The sequence below is a fragment of the Canis lupus genome, chromosome X (genome assembly GCF_003254725.2).
Source record: "Canis lupus dingo isolate Sandy chromosome X, ASM325472v2, whole genome shotgun sequence".
Classification (NCBI taxonomy): Eukaryota; Metazoa; Chordata; class Mammalia; order Carnivora; family Canidae; genus Canis; species Canis lupus.
In genome coordinates, this window is record NC_064281.1 from 66297951 (window position 1) to 66321223 (window position 23273).

The 23273-nt window shown below is 34.2% G+C and overlaps 1 protein-coding gene across 4 annotated transcripts in view; it reads right to left on the reverse strand.

Annotated features, from left to right (window-relative positions):
• Window positions 1-2414: 2414 nt before the first annotated feature.
• The window catches only part of POF1B (POF1B actin binding protein), a 108753-nt gene continuing 87894 nt past the window's right edge, over window positions 2415-23273 (reverse strand). For 2 of the 4 annotated variants that reach the window (XM_049107857.1, XM_025431822.3), the window contains 8 exons: window positions 21986-22078; window positions 21042-21155; window positions 20096-20248; window positions 19473-19592; window positions 17803-17931; window positions 16922-17004; window positions 7073-7187; window positions 2415-4197 (listed from right to left, as the gene is read on the reverse strand). In XM_049107857.1, coding sequence (XP_048963814.1) covers window positions 4192-4197; window positions 7073-7187; window positions 16922-17004; window positions 17803-17931; window positions 19473-19592; window positions 20096-20248; window positions 21042-21155; window positions 21986-22078 — 813 coding nt within the window. In that variant the 3' untranslated portion in view covers window positions 2415-4191. Of the gene's footprint in view, window positions 4198-7033; window positions 7188-16921; window positions 17005-17802; window positions 17932-19472; window positions 19593-20095; window positions 20249-21041; window positions 21156-21985; window positions 22079-23273 lie in introns of those variants that run through there. The other 2 variants (XM_035711846.2, XM_025431821.2) reach the window with 2 other exon arrangements.

Here is a 23273-nt window from a genome sequence, read left to right on the forward strand (position 1 = left end):
ATTTATATTCTTCCTCACTCTTCCCTTCACCCACCTACCTCTGATTGGATTAATCCGAAGATTCCCCTTCTCCCAGTGGTTTAATTTGAAGTAAATCCCTGAAACTTTTTAAAAAAGTTTTTAAGGAAGATACAGCACAATTCTTAAATATGCCTACTTCCAGGGAAAAAATTACCTTCCATGAAGGTAGAGGAACACAAGAATCCTCTTATTCAGATCTTCCTATTTCCCCTTGTGAAAATCAAGAAAAAACTGACTAGACTTGGAATTACATTCAATAAGTTTCTTAGGACTAATACAGCTTTGCTTAGAGAAAATGCAGAACTAAACTAGAACCCTAGGATATTATTGGATTAGAGAATCTTCCCAACTTTGTTCAGCTCCATCCTGTCCTTCCAAAAGAATTAGCTTTGTAAATTTGATACTGTTTAAGAAAGGCCTCTTAAATCCTTGGATCTAGAATAAGAAGTGGGTATTGTTAATTCAAACTTGGATGCCTCACAAAAGAAATTATATAATTACTAGGGTCAAGGCTCTAGTACTAGATATCCCAAATTAAACATGTTTTCGTATGTCTTGCTCCAGTTGCTATGCCTTTCTCTTGAGCATTGTCCAAGTAACTATTCCAAAGGAAACTCTGCTCCATTTTAAAATCTGGACCAATTGGCAATATTGAAACTATCCCACTTAGCTCATAATGTTATGTCCCAGTAACCTCCCATCTGAGCTGCAAACCCTGTCATCCTAGATCTCAGTACCATCTACCCATCATAACATGACTGGCTCACGAAAACACTTTAGGGAACCATCTCCAAAAGCTTATATATTCTTCCATTTTAAGAAATTGATCTCTTTTGTTATATCTCGGCACACGTGAGCTAGGTAGGAGTGTTTAAAACTGATTGTGTTAGCATACCAGTTACTGAATCAAAGCATATTGCAAAGTATCTTTAACATAAAGGATGTATGGAACATAAACTTTAATAATGAAATTATTTTAATGTAATAAGATGGGAAACCAAATATAAAAACCCTGGACTTAACAAAATCTCATCTACAGGAGACCAATTAAAGAAGATTATCAAGACTGCCTGTTTATCACATAATTATGTTATATAACAATTCTTTGTCGACTCAAAGGAAGTATGTGTTATTTTGCCACTAAATGTTAAAGGTTTTATTAAGACATGTAATTATTTATTGCATTCTTTATTTAAAAAAATAGTATTGGGGCACCTGGGTGGCTCAGTGGTTGAGCGCCTGCCTTTGGTTCATATGATCACAGGGTCCTGGGATTGAGTCCCACATCAGGCTCCCCCAGGGAGTCTGCTTCTCCCTCTGCCTATATCTCTACCTCTCATGAATAAATAAAATATTTAAGAATAAAAAGATTAGTATTTACTATCCTAGGATGAGCATGAAATACTTTATTATATTTTTTATTGAACAAAAGGTACTATGGGAATTCAATAAATTTAATAATGGTGTGTGGTGGGGTAGAGGTAACTTGTTGAGAAGTCTTTTCACAGCTTATTTACTTTCAAAAGAATTATGTCTACAGGTCATCTCTGTAGATTACAGTAATGGAAGAAGCGAAAATGGCTTTTTGTTAGGGTGATCTAAATTAAGTTGTGAGATGAATGCTTATTTTTTTCCTTTTGTACTGTTTGTGTTAAGAAACCATATTACAGTTAAAGCATCATTCATTATAAGGATGGGAAGAATGATTTACGGAATCCTATTTGAAACAATGAGTTACAGAACTTGGAAGATTAGGTTTGTAAGCAAAGAAATTCTCATTTAAAGCAGACCTGGGGTGCCTGGGTGGCTCAGTGGGTTAAGCATCTGCTTTCAGCTCAGATCATGATCCCAGGGCTTTGGGATCGAGCCCCACATCGAGCTCCCTGCATAGCAGGTAGCCTGCTTCTCCCTCTCCTGCCTACCGTTCCCCCTGTTTGTGTTTGCTCTGTCAAATATATTAATGAATGAATGAATGAATGAATGAATGAATTAATTAATTTTGTGAAAATAAATAAATAAAGCAGAAACCTGCATCAGCCAGATGTCCATCTATGTTACATACAGTGTTAGCTCTAGTAGTCCTCATCAGGCATTTTTAAAAAATATTGGAGTGGTGCTTCTTAGTTCTAACATAAACATTAACATGATAATAACTTCCTGATGAAAATATACAGCAAAGCTAAAAATATGTTTCTTACTAGGACTTCCATAAAGACCATACAGATACTTCATATATTTTATTTAGAAACTTAAACAAATTACCTTGCATGTAATTGCACAGTCTCCATTTCATTTGATATCTAAAGCAAAACATACTGGAATAGAAATTAGATAAACAGATATTTCTCACTTGACAATATCTTTGCAATTTTCAAAGATAAGCTGTGTGAAACTTGTGAGAGGAAAAAACCACCGCTATTTTTATTGAGCTTAACCACAAATTGGAAAAGGAATACATACATTTAAGTTTGTTAAGTATAATGAGCACCTTGTTACAATACCCATTCAATTATGCATGGATCAAGTGAATCACTGAGCTGTTAATTTCTTAATTGCCCCAAATTTTAGACATTGTTATTTTTATTTAAGAACATTTTGGAAAATCACACTTGTTTTAATTTTCAAACAGTTATGACAACAGTTTTCTATCAGGCTACTAAAAACTTCCATTTATATCATATGTAATGAGTAGATAATTTGGCATAATTTTGTTACAGTTACATGCATGTGTAGTTAGCAGAAGAGAAACTGCCATGTTGTTCCTACACCAAAGGGGAAAATGTAAGGACTATATAGCTCAGGAAGAATACTAACATTTTCTATCACAAAATATTGATAAAATTGGAATTGTTTTAATCCAATTATGGAGCTTAACATTTTAGTCAAAATGTTAAGATAATAAAGCTCTTAGCTTCATATCAAGACCTATTTGAATATTTGTATAAAAGTATTAAAAGCATGTATCTCCTCATTTATAGCTTGATTTAGTGTAATGCCTCATCCATTCCTATCTTAATAGTTTCTTAGTATAATGAATAATTATTAAAATATAATTGTAAGGCATGACAATACTATATAGATATCTAGAGATATTTCATGCAAAGCCTCAATCACATGTAAACCAAATATATTTATTGCTTTAATCTGTACTTTGTCAAATGGAAACATTTTAATTTTCACCAATTCTTAACTTTAACCATAGGATTTGAAATTAAGAAATTTCATTCTTATCTACTCATGTATTTGGAAAATAGTTTTGTTCACTTTGCAAAGTCATTAGAACCCAGTTAATCAACCAACTTCTAAGTGCATTGCATACTATAAAATCTTTTTCTCCCAAACAGGATACAAGTGTCAAGTATTTGTTCTTGTTCTTATTCTCTAAACCTTATGCAAAAATTCAATGTAACATGTTGTATACTTCTATAAAAAAGTCCACCTTCCTTCAATCCATTCCTACAATATAGTATTACATATTTTTAAGGAAGTGAGTGGGCTCATTTGAAGATGATCTACTTCAAAAGAACAGATTTGCCAAGCCAAGCCACTGATATGTTCTTAGAACCATAATAGTATAATATGTAATTTAGCGGACTTAGTTATTTTAAAAGATATTATCCTACTTCCCCGATAAATGAAATTAACCATCACCTGTGATTTAGTTATATCTCTGAAAGGTTTAAATAGCATGTAATAGAGCATCTCTTTTAGTCATGAAGTTTAATGTAAGAAAAGCAAATATATGCTATATATACAATGTAGTGAACTTTTTAAAAACTCAATTCTTGCCTCTTTTTGGGGGGTTAAAAAACAGTATTTATGTTTGTAGCTGAATTGCACATCTAATATCAGAGAAAATCTTCTAATGGAATAAATTGTAAAATCTCTACTCCAACAAATTAGTTCAGTGTCTAGGAAGCACCCTATTGAAAAACAGTGGATTATGTTCTACAGTGTCTGGAATTGGAGTTTAAACAATGTGTTGCTATATTGAATACAAAAATGTGATAGAAAGGCCTGGTAGTGGCTGGAGAAACTGTCATCTGCAGAACTAATTCATTTCATTAGATTCACTGAGTAGTAGCATGGTTCAAATTATTGATTGGCCCTTAGTAATGGAAAATAAAGTACTAATGTAGACACAAAAGCTCCTTTGATTTGGAAGTCCATTCATGGCTAGAAAAGAAAAAGAAAGTTAGTTTACAACTGGTTCATAATTCATTTAAGATATTCTTATTGTATGTATACAATTATAGAAAATGATTTAAATATATATGTATATAAAACCAAAGGAAATGTACTGTATTTTGTGGTAACTTTTACATGTATATTCAGTGAAACAATGGTTTATCTGACTTTAGTCAAAGTATATGTTTCAATTACTGAAGGGAAGATTGGGTAGACCTCTTACTTGGTGTCTTATTTTGAGGCTAAATATGTCCAAACATATCTGTTAACAAATATAGATTTATCATCTGTGAACTTACTAAAATATATTTTGAACTTCCTTTCAGTATCTAGTCCCCTTCAGATATCAAGTTTGAAGTTTATTGCTGCACATTTTTAACAGAGAGAGAAATAATGACTACTATTCTGTAGACCCTTCATTTGGCAAGTTCTCACATTGATGCACATGTGGTTAGTAGCAGTAGTTGCTTCCCAGTCTTAAATTTCAGTATCAAATCTCTGAGTGACAAATTTTAAATCCTATGCTGACTTTCCCTTGCTGTCATCTGCCTCTTAGGCCATCAAGTACCCTTTATCATTTGATTGACATAATTATCTGTTAATGTCCTAAGAAACGCAACATATGTCAAAGCTCAAATTATTTGGGGGGGAAGTTTCCAAATGTTGGTTGCTTTCATTGAAAACAGGTAACCATATAATCAAGATTGATGGCTTGATTGTAATTAGAGAAGGTCTTCAGAGATAAAAACTTTTTAAATTTTTTGTTTATGCAAATATTTCAGCTTATTCAACTAAAATATCATTTTTATTTATTTTTTTCAATTTTTATTTTTTTTATTTTTTTAATTTACTTTTTATTGGTGTTCAATTTACCAACATACAGAATAACCCCCAGTGCCCGTCACCCATTCACTCCCACCCCCCGCCCTCCTCCCCTTCTACCACCCCTAGTTCGTTTCCCAGAGTTAGCAGTCTTTACGTTCTGTCTCCCTTTCTGATATTTCCCACACATTTCTTCTCCCTTCCCTTATATTCCCTTTCACTATTATTTATATTCCCCAAATGAATGAGAACATATAATGTTTGTCCTTCTCCGACTGACTTCATTTTTAGAGTGAGTTATTTAACAGACTTAATTTTATTAACTATACATCTGCAGTAATTTATTAACAATGTCTGCAGTGTTTTATTAACTATAAATCTGCAATTTTAAAATTTCTTCAAAAGCTTTTGCAGAGGGCAGGCCGGGTGGTTCAGCGGTTTAGCGCCACCTTCAGCCCAGGGCCTGATCCTGGAGACCCGGGATGGAGTCCCACGTCAGGCTCCCTGCATGGAGCCTGCTTCTCCCTCTGCCTGTATCTCTGCCTCTCTCTCTCTCTCTCTCTCTCTCTCTCCTCTCTGTGTCTCTCATGAATAAATAAATTTTTTTTAAAAAAAAGGTTTTGCAGAATAATTGACATCTGCATATTTATATATTGCTCCTCAGAGTATAGACATCTTAAAACTTATTCACACGTAATAAACCTATAGAAAAAGTATACATGTAAGTATACAACAATATGAATTTTTCCAAACTGAACATATATATGCAACCATTACCCAGATCAAGTAACAACACATTAGCACCTTAGTAGCCCTCCTAGCACTTCCTTCCAATCAGTACCTGCCCTCAAAGATAACCACCTTTTGATTTTAATAACCATAAATTAATTAGTTTTACCTGCTTTTAGTATTTAAGCAGTTTTTAACATAATGAAGTCTGTCATTTTCAATGTTAAAGTCAGATTCTGTGTTGTTTTAGACCTGTGATTCTCAAAGTTTTTTATGTCCATTACACTTGAGGGATATCATATATTCCCATCATTATCAATGGTTTACTGTTAAAAATCCTTTGGCAGTAGTGTAGGAGTATACAATTAAGAAGAAAAGACCCCAAGGTGATTCTGTCATGTTAAGATTTCCCAACCCTCAGCAGTATTAATATTTTGGCCTAGATAATTCTTTGTTGTGAGAGACTGTCCTATTTGTTGTATGATCTTTAGCAGCATCCCTGGTTTTTATCCACCAGATGCCAATAGTACCCATTCCCCAGTTGTGAAAACCAAAAATAGCTCCAAACATTGCTAAATGTCCCCTCGGGGGCAAATTTGCCCCAATAGAGAGCCACTGCACTAAGATGAATATATCCTATTTGATGATTAAAGGTTAGCAGGACCATAATTAGACAATAAGTAGAAGTTTTAGTAGCATTGATTCCTTTTTAGGAAGAGGGTTTTAATAACCAGCATCACTTAGCAATGTATTGGCCTACTTAAAAAGATGCTAAGGTCCATGTCACTTGGTCATTTTGGAGGATGTTATAGAAGGGAGATATTAGAGTACATGACAAAGTATTCTTCACCAGCCTCACTATAACTGTGGGATTTAAAGCTGGAGGATCTTACAGTCAATTGAGAAAGACACACTTCCTTGCTTTCAAAATACTGAAAATTTTCTAACTATAGTAATAAGTACCACATTCAAGACTGAAAGACAAATTCTATTAAAACATGCCTATTCTCCATACACTATCCTTCATAATTGTCTATAATATTTTCTACCTGCTTTAGAAAAAAATGAAGGTTTTTTTAATTGAGTAGAATCAGTTTAAAAAATATTATATTACCTGTGTATGAATCATTCTAAAGTTTCTTAATTCATACTAATATCAGTAAGGAAAACCTGGGGAAATCTTTAAGAGAAAAAATGAACTGGAAGATTTGAGTTTACTTTGATAGTTTACTACATCTTTGAAGGTTGTTATATATAGAATATATGCAAATTTCTATTCTTAATAGAACTAGAAATACACAAAAGAACTTACACAAATCCATTTGTCTTCTGTTTTCTCAATCACAATAGTCTGTGTGTCTCTACCTGGTGGTATATATTCATAGTCATCATAAAGGAGGCCTAGGATTGGATATTGTGTCCTATACCTATACAGAAAAAAAGTTAGTTTACCAGCTGCACAAAAAAATGACTCTCATTCCTTTTTAGTGACTCCTAGTTTGATTCTCCATATTAAGTTAAATTGGCTTTGAATGACTTTTAGCTCTAAAAAGAAAATACCTCTTAATGTATGAAGCTTTACTACTATTATTTTCAAAAGCATGAGCAAAAAGTATGTCTGCTTTTGCAATTATGGACCACTGGGAGCATAAGACAATGATCCTAGAGAAGAGAACCAAATGACATGAGCCCTACTAGTGCCTAGCTCAATACTTAGGAATTTTTTTGGTCACAGGATAGGGAAAGAGCCAAATAAATCCCTTCAGTCTCACAAAGTTGAAGTGACCGGATTTCAAGTAAAGGTATGCCAAAACAGCCAGTGTGGGGCAGAACACCAGACAGGAGAAAGCTACACAGATAACAGAAAAGAGACTTGTAGAGTGTTCTCCACAAGTCTTTAGATGAGTACTGATTAGTGTAGGCATGTGGGAAAGCTACTAAAGCTGGGGAAAGAACCATTGGAAAGAGCAGCCTGGAAATCCCTGGAGTTCACATAGTGAAGGTAATAGGTTGTGTTCCACTAACCAGAATGGAAAGATCTCCTAATGCAGGGAGCGTCAGGAAGAAACTACAAAAGAATATTGTGTTAGTATTGGAATGACATTAGTCCTAGACTGCAGGTTTTAACAGTTTAAGTGCAAGATCTGAAAGTATTAAACTGTATCCAAGTAATTTCACCTCAGAATAAAACCACAGAATATTTGCAGTGAAGCAAAAATATTCAGAACTCAAGTTGTAAAATTATAATATATGGCATTCAATAAAAAAATTGGTAGAAAAGCAATGAAGCAGGAAGATATGGTTAATAATGAGGAGAAAAAATTAGTAGAAACAGAACAAGGAATGACAGATACAAGAAATAAGTAGTCATGGTTGCATCTATTAAAAATATTTTTAATGTATATTCAAGAAGTTAGAGGAAAGCATGAATGTGATGAGGAGAACAATGGAGGATATAAAGATCTACATTGGACTTCAAGTAAACAAAATCAGGAAAGAAAGAAGTAACAACTGACACCACACAATTAGAAAGCATTATATAGAATACTGTAAAAAATCTAGGCCAAAGTATTGGATAACCTGGAAGAAAAGGATAAATAAATACCAAGAAACATACAATATTCCAAAACTGAATGAAGAAGAAATAGAAAATCTGAACAGATTGATTACTAGTAACAAAATTGAATTAATTGTCAAAAAAATGTCTAGGGGGTGCCTGGTGGCTCAGTTAAGCATCTGACTTTTGATTTCATCTCAGGGTTGTGAGATCAAGACCCACATTGGGTTCTACATTGGGTATGGAGCCTGCTTAAAGATTCTCTCTCCCTCTGCTACTCCCTGCCTCACTCTCCCTCTCTCTATCCCTAACTCTCTGTCTCCTTCTCTAAAAAAAAAAAAAATCAAAGAAAATAAATAAAAAATTAAAAGGTGAATTCTTCCAGTTAAAGAATTATGGAAAGGAGTTACAATGGCAGAGGAGTAGTAGGACTCTAAGTTTGCCTCATCCCTTGAATACAACTAGATAGGTATCAAATAATTCTAAATATAGGAGAAATCAATTGGAGGCCCAAGAAAACAAATACTGCAAGTCTATAAGTAGAAAAGCAACCACTATTTGGAAGGTAGGAGGTGCAGAGACTTGAATCCTGTGGATATAGCTGAGGATAAGGCAGAAGGGAGGAAGGTTGATTAAGGAGGCTACCACAAATTATTATAAGCAATGGACTACAGAATTGGAACTTTCAGAAGTCTGATACAGTGGGGTACATGCCTGGCTTAATGGTGGGGAAGCAGAGTAGAATCCCAGATGTGACATCATGGTTTGAAGATCTGGGTCACGAGAAGAATTGGTGGCACCTAAGTGTGGCACTTTTGCCAGGCAAAGGAGCATGGAACCTGGCTGAGAACAGCAAATCTAGGTGCCTGCTTTCTGCTCTGTGTTGCCATAAACTTTGAACCATATAGTTGTGCCACAACTTTCCTGGGAGAGCTCCAATAAAAGGCAGAAATATGGCCAGACACTCCCTGGGAAGAGTAGTTCTGGTCTGCACCATGGTAGTCCCTAAAATTTGGAGTTTTGTAACAGGTAGGATGAACACAGAGCTCTGATGGAGACTGGGGAGACAAACAAGAGTGATTGCTCTTCTGTGAGGGCTCACTGAAGAGTAGGGGGCGAGAATTTTCAGCTAATGCTGGAAAGCAAGGTGCATCAATATTCATCCTGTTGATCATAGCATAGACCGCTGTGCTATGAAACTTGAGGTCAACCACAAGAAAAATTTTGGAAGGACCATGAAGGTTAAAGAACATCCTACTGAATACATGAAGGTTAAAGAACAAATACATGACAATTAAAGAACAAAAGAACATCCTACTAAAGAATGAATAGGACATCCAGGAAATGAAAGTAGAATTAAACCCTTCTTCTGGTTTCTCCTTGATGCTAGAGGGAAGATGCAATTTCATAGCAATTTGTTCAAGACTCAACGACTGTTTGGAGAGCTGTGGCAAGCTCTGGAGTCCTATCAAGTAGTGAGCCTGCTGTAGCAAACACAGAATGAACTCTCCTTTTACTTGGGCTTAGTAATAGTTCTACTCTTAGGTTTTTGGTAAGTTGTCTACTAACTCTGTACCTCAGTACCTTGCTCTGAGAGATGGGTAGATTAAACATCACAGACAGAATATTTGTACAAAGAATAATTTTTAATTAGATTGTAAAAGCAACCAACTATGAAAAAAGCAAACTATTAAAAGCGTTCACCTCATGCCTTAAAGGAGATTTATATTATGAAGAGAATTGGTTTCATTCATGTTATTCCCCTCTGCCTTTTGACAATTAAAAAAACCTCTTAAAAGTTTGAAAAAAAAAAACATATGGAAGCAAATGAAAATGAAAACATGACAGTTCAAAGCATTTGGGATGCAACAAAAAGCAGTTCTAAGAGAGAAGTATATAGCAGTACAGGCCTGCCTCAAGAAGCCAGAAAAGTCTCAAATACACAACCTAACATTTCACTTAAAGGAGCTTGGAAAAGAACAGCAAATAATGCGAAAATTCAGCAGGAGAAGAGAAATAATAAAGATTAGAGCAGAAATCAGTGACATAGACATCAAAAAACCAGTAGAATAGATCAACGAAACTAGGAGGTGATTCTTTGAAAGAATCAACAAGGTCAATAAACCTCTAACCAGTCTTATCAAAAAGAAAAGACCCAAATAAATAAAATCATGAAAGAAAGAGGAAAGACCACAAACAACACAGAAGAAATTCAATTATAAGAGAATATTATGAAAAATTATATGCCAAAAATTTAGGCAGTCTGGAAGAAATGGATAAATTCCTAGAAACATATAAACTGCCCAAACTGTAAGAAATGGAAAACCTGAACAGACTCATAACCAGCAAAGAAATTGAAGCAGTAATCAGAAATCTCCCAACAAGCAAGAGTCCAGGGCCAGATGGCTTCCCAGAGGAATTCTACCAAACATTGAAAGAACAATTAATACCCATTCTTCTGAAGCTGTTCCAAAAAAGAAAGTGGAAGGAAAACTTCCAAACTCATTCTGTGAGAGTAGCATTAATTTCATCCCCATACCAAAGTCCCCACTGAAAAGGACAATTATAGACCAATATCCCTGATGAACATGGATGCAAAATTCTCACCAAGATACTAGCTAATAGGTACCAACAGTACATTAAAAGGATTATTTACCATGAACAAGCAGGATTTATTCCTGGGCTGCAGGGGTGATTGCACATCTGCAAATCAATCAGTGTGATAAACCACATTAATAAAAGAAAAGGCAAGAACCATATGACCATTTCAATAGATGTACAAAAAGTATATGACAAAATACTGCATCCATTCTTAATAATGAACCTTCTCAAATGTAGTGATAAAGGGAACATACCAGAACATCATAAAGAGTATAAATAAATGACCCACGGTGAATATCATTCTCAATAGGAAAAAACAGAGCTTTCCCCCGAAGGTCAAGAACATGGCAGGGATGTCCACTCTCACCACTGTTGTTTAACATAATACTGGAAATCCTAGCCTCAGCAATCAGACAAAAAAAAAAGAAGAAGAAAGAAAAGAAAAGCCATCCAAATCAGTAAAGAAGAAGTCAAACTCAATTTTTGCAGATGACATGATACTCTATGTAGAAAACCCAAAAGATTCCACCATAAAATTGCTAGAACTGATACAGGAATTCAGCAAAGTCACAGGATATAAAATTAAGACACAGAAGTCTGTTGCATTTCTATATACTAACAATGAAGCAGAAGAAAGAGAAATCAAGGAATTGATCCCATTTACAATTGCACCAAAAACAATGATACCTAGGAATAACCTAACCAAAGAGGTAAAAGATCTGTACTCTGAAAACTATAGAGCACTTATGAAAGAAATTGAAGAAGACACAAAGAAATGGAAAAACATTCCATGTTCATTGATTGGAAGAACAAATATTGTTAAAATGTCTATGGTACTCAAACCCATCTAAACATTCAAAGCAATCCATATCAAAATACCACCAGAATTTTTTGCAGAGTTGTAACAAACAATTTTAAAATTGTGTGAAACCAGGAAAAAACCGAATAGCTTAAGAAATGTAGAAAAAGAAAATCAAAGCTGGAAGCATCACAATCCAGACCTTAAGCTGTATCACAAAGCTGTAATCATGAAAACAGTATGGTACTGGCACAAAAACAGACATATCAATAGAACAGAATAAAGATCACAAAAATGGACCCTTAACTGTATGGTCAACTAATCTTCAAAAAAGAAGAAAAGAATATCCAATGGACAAAGAGTCTCTTCAATAATTATGTTGGGAAAATTGAATAGCCACATGCAGAAGAATAAAACTCAACCACTTTCTTACACTATACACAAAAATAAACTCAAAATGGTTGAGAGACATAAATGTGAGACAGGAATCTTTCAAAATCCTAAAGAAGAATACAAGCAGCAACCTTTTTGACCTCAGCAACAGCCACTTCTTGCTAAACACATCTCCAGAATCAAGCAAAAGAAAAGCAAAAATGAGTTATTGAGACTTCGTCAGGATAAAAATCTTTTGCAGAGTAAAGAAAACAATCAACAAAACTAAAAGGCAACCTACTGAATGGGAGAAGATATTCACAAATAACATATCAGATAAAGAGCTAGTACCAAAAAATCTGAGAGAACATTTCAAACTCAACACCCAAAAATGAAATAATCCAGTCAAGAAATGGGCAGAAGACATGAACATTCATTTATCCAATGAAGACATGCAAATGACTAACAAATACATGAAAAAATGCTCAACATCACTCAGTATCAGAGAAACACAAATCAAAATCACGGTGAGATACCATATCACACCAGTCAGAATGGCTAAAATTAACAAATCAGAAAACAATAGATGTTGGCAAGGATGTAGAGAACAGGGAACACTCTCATACTGTTGGTGGGAATGATAAGTGGTGCAGCCACTTTGGAAAACAGTTTGGAGGTTCCTCAAAAAGTTAAAATAGAGCTATCCTATGACTCAGAAATTGTAGTACTAGGTATTTACCCAAAGGATACAAACATAGTGATTTGAAGTGGCACATGCACCCCAATGTTTATTTATAACAGCAATATCCACAATAGCCAAAATATGGAATGAGCCCATACATCCATTGACAGATGAATGGACCAAAAGATGTTATATACACAGATATAGGTATAAGTATAGGTATAGATATAGATAATGGAATATTACTCAGCCATCAAAAAGAATGAAATCTTGCCATTTGCAACCATGTGGATAGAACCATAGTGTATTATGTAAATTGAAAAAAGGCAGAAAAAGACAAATACCATGATTTCACTTATTGTGGAATTTAAGACACAAACAGGTGAACACAGGGGAAAGGAAGGAAAAATAAGATGAAAACAGAGACGGAAAAAAAACAGACGGAGGGAACACATAAGAGACTTTTAACTATAGGGTACAAACTGAGGGTTGCTGAAGGAGAGGAGGGTGGTGGGATGTGGTAATTGGGTGATGATCATTAAGGAGGGCACTTGATGTAATAAGTCCTGAGTGTTATATGCAACTGATGAATCAGTAAATTCTACTGTTAAAACTAATAATGCACATTGTTAACTAAATTGAATTTTAATTATAAAAAATTATTAATACCTATTCACCTCTAATTATTCTCAGAAAAGAGGAATAAAAGCTTCCAAATACATTTTATGGGGCAAGTATCACCCTGACACCAAAACCAGATATGGCACCACAGGAAAAGAAAACTACAGGTTAATGTCTGTGATGAACATAAATACAAATGTTGTCAACAAAATGTTAGGAAGCTCAATAATATATCAATAATATATTTAAAGGATCGTTTACTATGTATGATCAGTTGGGATTTATTCTGGGGATGGAAGGATGGTTCAATATTCCCAAATCAATCAACATGATACACCACATCAACAAAGGAAGGATAAAAATTATATAATCATCTCAATAGATGCATAAAATGCATTTGACAAAATTCAACATCTGTTCATGATTTTAAAAAAACTCAACAAAATGAGTTTCAGAAGAATCAAATCTTAACATAATAAAGGCCACATAAGAAAAACTTGCAGCCAACATCATACTCAATGGTGAAAAACAGAGCTTTTCCTTTAAAATCAGGAATTAGACAGGGATGTCCACTGTTACCATTTTTATTTAACCTAGTACTGAAAGTCTTAGCCACAGCTGACAAGAAAAAGAAATAAAAAACATCCATATTGGTAAGAAAAAGTAAAGCTTTCCGTATTTGTAGATTACATGATACTATACATAGAAAACTCTATAGACTCCATAAAAAACAATTGGAAGTAATAAATGAATTCAATAAAGCCACAGGATACAAAATCAAAGTACAGAAATCTGCTGGATTCCTATAAACTAGTAATGAAGTAGCAGAAAGTGAAATTAAGAAAACAATTCCATTTTCATTGTGCCAAAAAGAACAAAATTCCTACAAATAAACTTAAGCAAGGAGGTAAAAGACTGTACTCTGAAAGCTGTAAAGCATTGAAGAAAGAAATTGAAGACAACACAAATGGAAGCATATACCATGCTTATGGATTGAGAGCCTTAATATTTTTAAAATACTTATACTACCCAAAGCAATCTACAGATATAATACAATCCCTTTTAAAAACACAACAGCATTTTTCACAGAACTAGAACAAATAATCCTAAAATATTTATGGAACCATAGAAGACCCTCAAATAGCCGAAGCAATCTTGAGAAAGAAAAACAAAGTTGCAGATGTCATAATTCCAAATTTCAAGATATATTAGAAAGTACATAATCAATACATGATGGTACTAGCACAAAACAGATACATATGCCAAGGAAGAAAATAGAAAGGCCAGAAAGATACCCACACTTATATGGTCAATTAGTCTATGACAAAGGAAGCAAAAGGGGAAAAGACAGTCTTCCACAAATAGTATTGGGAAAACTGGACAGCAACACACAGAATGTAACCACATTCTTACACCATACACAATAATAAACTCAAGATGCATCAAAGACCTAAATGTGAGACCTAAAACCATAGAAATCCTAGAAGAAAATACAAGCATAAGGAAGATGTGGTATATGCATACAATGGAATATTACTCAGCCATTAGAAACGACGAATATCCACCATTTGCTTCAACGTGGATGGACCTGGAGGGTATTATGCTGAGTGAAGTAAGTCAATTGGAGAAGGACAATCATATGGTTTCATTCTTCCAGGAAAATAAAAAATAGTAAAAGAGATTAAAGGGCGAAGGAGAGAAAATGAGTGGGAAATATCAGTTATGGTGACAGAACATGAGAGACTCCTAACTCTGGGAAATGAACAAGGTGTAGTGGTATGGAGGTGGGCGGGGTGTTGGGGTGCCTGGGTGACGGGCATTGAGGAGGGCACTTGACGGGATGAGCACTGGGTGTTATACTATATGTTGGCAAATCCAACTCCCATAAAAAATATACAAAAAATATTGCCATTTCTAGGTATTTTTACCATTACATACAGATATGAATCTCTTTAAAAAAAAGAGAAAGAAAACACAGCACTAATTTCTCTGACATTGGTCATAGCAAACTTTCTCTAGATATGTATCCTAAAGCAAGGGAAAGAAAAGAAAAAATAAGCTATAAAAAGATGTTGCACAGGAAAGGAAACCATCAACAAAAACAAAAAGGCAACCTACTGAATGGGAAAATATATTTGCAAATGATATATCTGATAAGGTGTTAATATCCAGGGGCACCTGTGTGGCTCAGTGGTTGAGCGCCTGCCTTTGGATCAGGTCATGATCCCAGGGTCCTGGGAATGAGTCCCACATCAGGCTCCCCACAGGGAGTCTGCTTCTCCCTCTGCCTATGTCTCTGCCTCTCTCTGTGTGTCTTTCATGAATAAATAAAATCTTTTTTAAAAGGGGTTAATATCCAAAATATATAAAGAACTTATACAAATCTATACCCAAAAACCAACAATTTGTTTAAAACACGGTCAGAGGAACTTCTTTTTCCAAAGAAGAAAGATAGATGACCAACAGGCACATGAAAAATGCTCAACATAAATGATCATCAGATAAATGCAAATCAAAGCCACAGTAAGATATCACTTTACACCTATCAGAATGGCTAAAATAAAAAAGTCAAGATATAACAAGTGTTGGCAAGGATGTGGAGAAAAAGGAACCCTCATGCAGTGTTGATGAGGATATAAACTAGTACAGCCACCACGGAAATCAGCTTAGTTTCCATAAAAAATTAAAAATAGAAATACCATATGATCCAATAATTCCACTACTGAGTACTTACCCAACAAAACAAAAATACTAATTTGAAATGATATATGCACCCCTATGCTTATTGCAGCATTATTTAAGCAAGATATGGAAGCAATATGTGTCCATTGATAAGGGAACTAGATAAGGAAGCAGTGATATATAATAGAATATTACTCAGCCACAAAAAAGGATTAGATCTTGCCATTTGCAACAACTGGATGGAACTAAAGGGTATTATGTAAAGTGGAATAAGTCAGATAAAGAAAGAAAAATATCATTTCATTCATATATGGAAGCTAAAAACAGCAACTAAACAAAATGCAGAATCAAACCTATAAATACAGAGAACAAACTGATGATTGCCAGAAAGCAGGTGGCTGGGGCATGGGCAAAATGGGTGAAGGGGTATGAGAGATACAGGCCTCTAGTTATGGAATGAATAAGTCACAGGAATAAAAGGCACAGCATAGTGATTATAGTCAATGATATTGTAATGTTTCATGGTGACTGATGGTAGCTATACTTGTGGTGAGCAAAGCATAACATAGACAGAAATCGAATCACTGCCTTGTACACCTGAAATTAATGTACCTTTGTGTGTCAACTGTACTTAAATAAAAGCACTGGGAGTTATATGTAAGTGATGAATCACTAAATTCTACCTCTGAAACTAATATTACACTATTGTTAACTAACTAGAAATATATATATATAATATATATAAATATATATATAAATATATATAATATATATAAATTAAACATGCTATAACTGGGATTAAATAATAGCCAAAGTCATATTCAAATTTCATTTAAAAATACATTACTTTTTAGTGGTGATAGTAGTCCTTCCACCACTGGAGATTTGGTTATGAGATGAATAAATTTCTTGTCTCAACTTTGAAAGTTCCTTACAAATAAAAGAAAATATAATTATTTCAAAACTGTAGAAACATGAGGTAAGGCGTATGTTTCATCATTTTACAAGGTTACTAAGAATAATTGCTTTTTTCCTTCCCTTTTAGCTTGGACATAGAATGTTCCAATTCCACCTGTTGAATACCATATATTATTGCTTCATGGTACCTAATAAGTTACATAATATGCCTGTGCAGGAATTCACTAACTGGCATAGAATTTCTATATTTAAGGGATAACATGATATTGAATGGGCATGGTTCTCAAGACAAAGGTGAGAACATTTTTTTCATAAGAATCTTGAAAATGTATGTTTTACAAGTACTGAAACTTCAGTGTGGAAGTAGGTATTGTTTCCTAGCAGAAGGTCTATCACTGATCATTACTGCAAGCAACATTAGTTCAATAACAGCAATGTAACATTAGCCACCATTTTATAACAGATCCTGGGCCACATGCTACAGATACAAAGAATATAAAACAGTCCTTTGCTAAAGCAGCTAATAAAGAGTAAAGAGCTCACAGTCATACTGGGAGTTTCATTGCTAATAAGATATAATATTAAAAATATTAAATGCACAATAACACTCTTTTTTGGTTTCATTTCTTGCTTTCATTTGAATTATATCTCCTAAAATATGAATCTTCTATTTCTTCACAGTCAGTTACATTCTACTTCATGAATAAAGTGTGTTTTGGAAATGTGCCCTTCTCTAGTTCATGGGAAATATTTATCATACTTAACTGAGTTCCTCTGTACCTCTGTATGGTACCTCTGACTGATGCTTACCTCTGACTGATGCTTTATAAGGGAATCCTTCTCTTCCAGCAAGCTTGTCAGTTCATGAAGCTTGAATTGAAATTCACTGTAACTTCCTTCTCTTCTTGAAACATCTTTTTGGTACTGATTTAACTGAGTCTAGTGATTTGAAATAAAGAAGAATTCTAAATCTGATTTGTGAAATAGGTAATTGAGTTCTAAGAGGTTCAGTTACAAAGTCATACAGAAAGTTATGAAATGAAGATCAAAGTACCAATAGTTGTAAACATTTGTAGAGCTTGAGGAATGGAAAATACAAATTAAAATGCTAATTAGGAATTTCTCAATTTTTTAAAGATGGCTTTTACTATTTAGGGCTAAGCAGTACTTAAGTAACAGTCTTAAGCAACAAGAATTAAAATAAAGCTAAGAAAATAGGTACTTTAGATTCCTTCAAATACAAATTAAGGAAAACTCACTAATAATAACCAATTTTATATTGTGTTTTGCAGTTCACAAAATATTCCTCTTGCATGATTTATCTCAATTCTTACAGAAGCCCTGTGAAATAAGTGTTATTAAAATCCTTATTTACAAAACAGGTAAATGAGATTAAGGGAGAGGTTACATGACATACAGTCCCACAACTAGTAAGCAACATAGCTGCAACTCCAAGATAGTTATTCTGACTCCAAATCCTGTCCATTTTCCTCTTTGCTACATTATGGGTGCATAAATGGCTGTTCAGTTAAAGTGTTATTAGTAATGTTGGGATGAAAAAGAAACAAGTGAAGGAAATCTGCTAGAAAAATTGGCAGTCTTGCACAAATTATATTTTGTTTTATTTTGTTTTTTGGAAGAAATTCTACCATGATATTTGGAGAGAAAAAACTATGATTGTTTTTTCCCATTTAATACTTAAGTATATTTAACTGTATGTAGGAATCAGTAAATTAAGAGTTAGTCAATTTGATCTAGAATTACAAGATAAGGCAATGTATACTTATTCTCACAAATATCACACTAATTTTGATGTGAATTACACTTACATAATTCAACATTGTTCTTATCCTTGTGCATGACAAAGTTCTTACTATTTATATCATCCTTCAAGATCAAGTGAGGATTTTTTTTTAATTTTTTTTTTAATTTTTATTTATTTATGATAGTCACACAGAGAGAGAGAGAGGCATAGACACAGGCAGAGGGAGAAGCAGGCTCCATGCACCGGGAGCCCGACGTGGGATTCGATCCCGCGTCTCCAGGATCGCGCCCTGGGCCAAAGGCAGGCGCCAAACCGCTGCGCCACCCAGGGTTCCCTCAAGTGAGGATTTTTAATAAATCAAACAGTAGCTTTGTTAGATAATCTCAAATGTTGCTCTTGACTGCACAAGCACACTTTAAGTAAAATCATGAAGGGTTCCTCTCAACCACTAATAAATAATTAAATAAATAAAAATAAATAAACCAAAACACCGAACTTTATGTCTTTTGCTTTTTTAGAAAAGATTAACCTAAATTAGAAAACAACTTGCAATATTCTACACAAAGTAATATGTATTTAAACAAAAGGTTCTATGTCATATTCCTGACTCTACCTTCAGTTGCTTTTTCCTTGTAGCTTTACACTTGAAACCATCATTATTTTATTAGAAAGTTTGTGCTGACCTGTGTATTTATGCATTATAGGATCAACATACCCTTAGCTTGCAGATCTCTCTATCTTTCTCCATTCTTAAGTTTTTTACCATCTCCATGTAATGGTTGCCAATCTCATCCATTTTCATCTGCAGCATTGAGCCTGTGCAAGTCTCAGAAACCTACACAAGGCAAAATAATGTTCTGTAATCAGATAGTTATGAAGAAAATACATATTATAAGACTTATTATTAGATAAAAATTACATGATTAAGTAAGGGCATTGAAATAATAAGAGCTATTTTTAGGAATTGTGCTATACAGCTCAAATGGTAGAGAGATGAGACATAACTACATGAAATCATCAGAAAGCAGTCCATGTATTTTCTCAAGAGAAATAGGATATATAAAGGTGCCTGGGTGGCTCAGTTGTTTAAGCGTCTGCCTTTGGCTCAGGTCATGATCCTAAGATGCTGGGATCAAGCCCCCTGTTGGGGTCCCTGCTCAGTGGAGAGTCTGCTTCTCTCTCTGCTTCTCCCCCTGCTTCTTCCCCTCCGTTCATGCTCTGTCTCTGGCTTTCTCTCTCTCAAATAAATAAAGTCTTTTTTTTTAAAAAGGAAAAGGATATATACTATACAATGGTATAAATAAGGCAATAACATATATTTAAAATAAAATTTAATACCTGTATTCTAAGATTTTTATTCTCTTGTTCTAAATTACACTTAGAGTATTCCAGTTCTTTTAGTCTATATTCCATGTCTGATAGTGTATGTCGAAGAGAGAGATTGTTTTCTTCCAAAGCTTGACATTTTGAGGTTGAGTCTTGAAATCCTTGCTATAAAGAAGACAAAGTAAATAAGACAAAAGGATTCCACATTTTTTTGCAGGAGAGTGCTCTCTTAATTGGTTAATTCAATGGAATAAAGCAAATATTTTTCTATGCCCAGTTCTCTTAGTTATCCTCAAATGGTAAGTTAAATCAGTCATGAAAAAAGATTCTTGCCCCTAGTCTGATACGCTTATTTTGAGAAGGAATCAAGACTGGATGAATTTTCAGTGTTTCAATTTTGTAATCTGACTCTTGATGCTCTTTGACAATACTTTATTTTGCCTTTTAGTAGGTGCCAAAATGACTGATTATTTGTGCAGAAACAGAAAAAAAATTGGGATTGTCATGAACATGAAGATTAGGAAAGGATAAGCCTTAGAGACTCATTACAATTTCTTAGAAATTATCTCTGCTCAGACATCTGGAAAGTATTTCTAGAGTTAATTCACTTATTTGCTGCACAAATGTGTGTTAAGACCTACAAAATCTTTTTTTTTACCAACACATTAGTAGATTAAATGAGTGGACTTAGCTTTTAAATATTTATACAATTCTTGTTACCCAACAGCACAGATAATTGTGGATTGTACATACTTTATATCTAAAGTATACAAGGTTATCTGTTTTTATGAGAAGGCTTTCAGTCATTGGAAATAAAGCCACTCAATTCTCATATGAATAAATTTTTCCATAATACTTTAATTCCTTTTGGATTGTATGTCATAACTATAAGGTGTCAGTTATTCTGGATATGAAAAGCTATCAATTTAGTTTATCATCAATGAAGATATCAACTTACCTGTTGTTGGCGATTATTTGCTCTCACCGATGCCAAGAGTTCTTCATACTCTTTTATTTGAGTTTCTTTGAATGCCAAGTCTTTCTCAAGTCTTACCTTGTCATTTTCCAGTGACTAAAAGCAAAATTACTTCTTAAGATACAGAATTACAGAAACTTGTCAACACATAATACAAAGACTCGTTTACATTGGAAGGCTTAAATAAGCACTTGTTTCATTTGCAGTTGCCTGATAAAACATAATTCTAAACAGTCAGGCAAAATATAGGATACAAATGGATGAAACTTAAAAAACCTGCATTCTAAGAGACCTTTTGATGAACTAATTCTAAGTTCAATGAAGCAGAATCTTCAAATTATTTTAATGTTTTGTCTCAATCTACAAAGATTCCTTGTTAACCCTAGCAGGTGGTTAATTTTTTGGAGTCTAAATATGTTCATCAGAACCCAGAAATGAAATAACACACTGCAGTTTTCAGGGAGTTATTCATTATATGGAAGGTATTCTGAATGTATATAGCTGATGGCACCAAGAACACCAACTAAAATGGAAAATAGAAAAGGTTAACTTCCTTGAGAAAGAAGTTTTCAAGTATTCAGAGAAATTCAGAGTATGCTTTATTATTACAGAAAAAAAGGGGGAATTCCCATTCAATGAGTTATATTATTCTAATTTTTCAAGATACTTCCTGGCTATAGGTATTAAATTACCTTAGTGGTAAACTAAATAATAAGTGCATACCCAACTTTCATTTTGACATTGGAGAGCTCTTATCTCCTCTTTGAACCTCAATTAATCTTTTCAAGACAATAACTATGTCTGGGTGAGCATAATATTGCTGCATTGTATTAAATTTTGAAAGGTTAGACTAAATGACTTCATTTCTATGTTAGGAAATTAGGAACTAGGAAGGCTTTGTAAAGAAAAATCAAAATAAGTGTTACTGTCAAGTCATTTTGAAGATGTCCAAGCTCCTCCCGTAAGTTGCTGAATGTGGACAGCACTAGCCGGAGTGATTTATCAGACATACCCCTCATCTGGAGGAAGAAAAGGATTGATGGTTTGTATTTACTAGCAGTTACAGACAATATAAGTGATAGTAGTCTTATTTTTCTTTTCCCATAGGCAAACTTATTAACAGATTTATTTTTTATATAACAATATCAGAATAGTGATACAAGGCATTTTAACATGCACAAATATGTTATTACAAGTATGTTACAATCAGTATTCCTGAAGATATCATAGCTATGATAAATAATAAAATGCATATCCTAAGTATGCTGCCAAATGCCGGGATTTTTCCTGAGGTGAGAAGATAATACTAATTAAGTTTAACCTTGAAGTATAGAAACATCTCAAATTTAAAGAGGTGGAAGAAAATCCCTTTCAATAGATTAAACTCACTTCTTTTAAAAATGGGTTTAAAAACAAGCAACTTCATTTCTGGCAAGATGGAGTAGAAATATTTTCCTTATTCCTTCTAAGTATAACTAAAAGCCCTGGACATTACTATGTATAAAACAAACATAAAAAGACACAGTAAGGTGGAAAGAAGGAAGTCTGGTTAGGAACATTGTGACCCCCAAAATAACACAGAAGTGAGTTCCTGGGCTTTCTTTTTAATTCATGTATCACAGAAGCCAGTATTGGAGAAGTCAGTAACTCAGAAACCCCACTGGATACAGACAGCAGAAGTCTTTAGAAAAGTTTGCTTTCTCTAGCCAAGGGACCAATGAAAGAGCAACCTAGCAAGGCAGAGAACTTTTAGATAATAACCACTCTATTCCAGCCAAACACCACATAGAATAACCTTCAACTTTATTTCGACCCAAACCATCAAAGGCCAAGAAGGACTTTCTCCCTCACCAGGCTCTAAAAAGGTCCACCAACACTACTTGCCAGGTTGGTGTTAGAGAAGGCAGGGTGGAGATAGGGAATCTTCACCCCACTGGGGAAAAAATGAGAACCCCAAGCACTGTTGTTCAGTTGAGAGTATGAAAGGAGCCTAGATTTTCATGCTATCCAGTAGTAATATTATATGGCTTCATCTTCCTGCTGGGGTGATGTCAGAGGTTTCTCAATGATGAATCCAGACTTTCATCACTGCTCAACAGAAATGAGGCCACCAACCTTGCAGTGTCAGTGGAGGCCAACTTGAAAACAGTAATGAGGCACCTTTCTACATCCAAACCATGGTGAAATCAGTGGGGCCCTCATAGGAAATCAAAA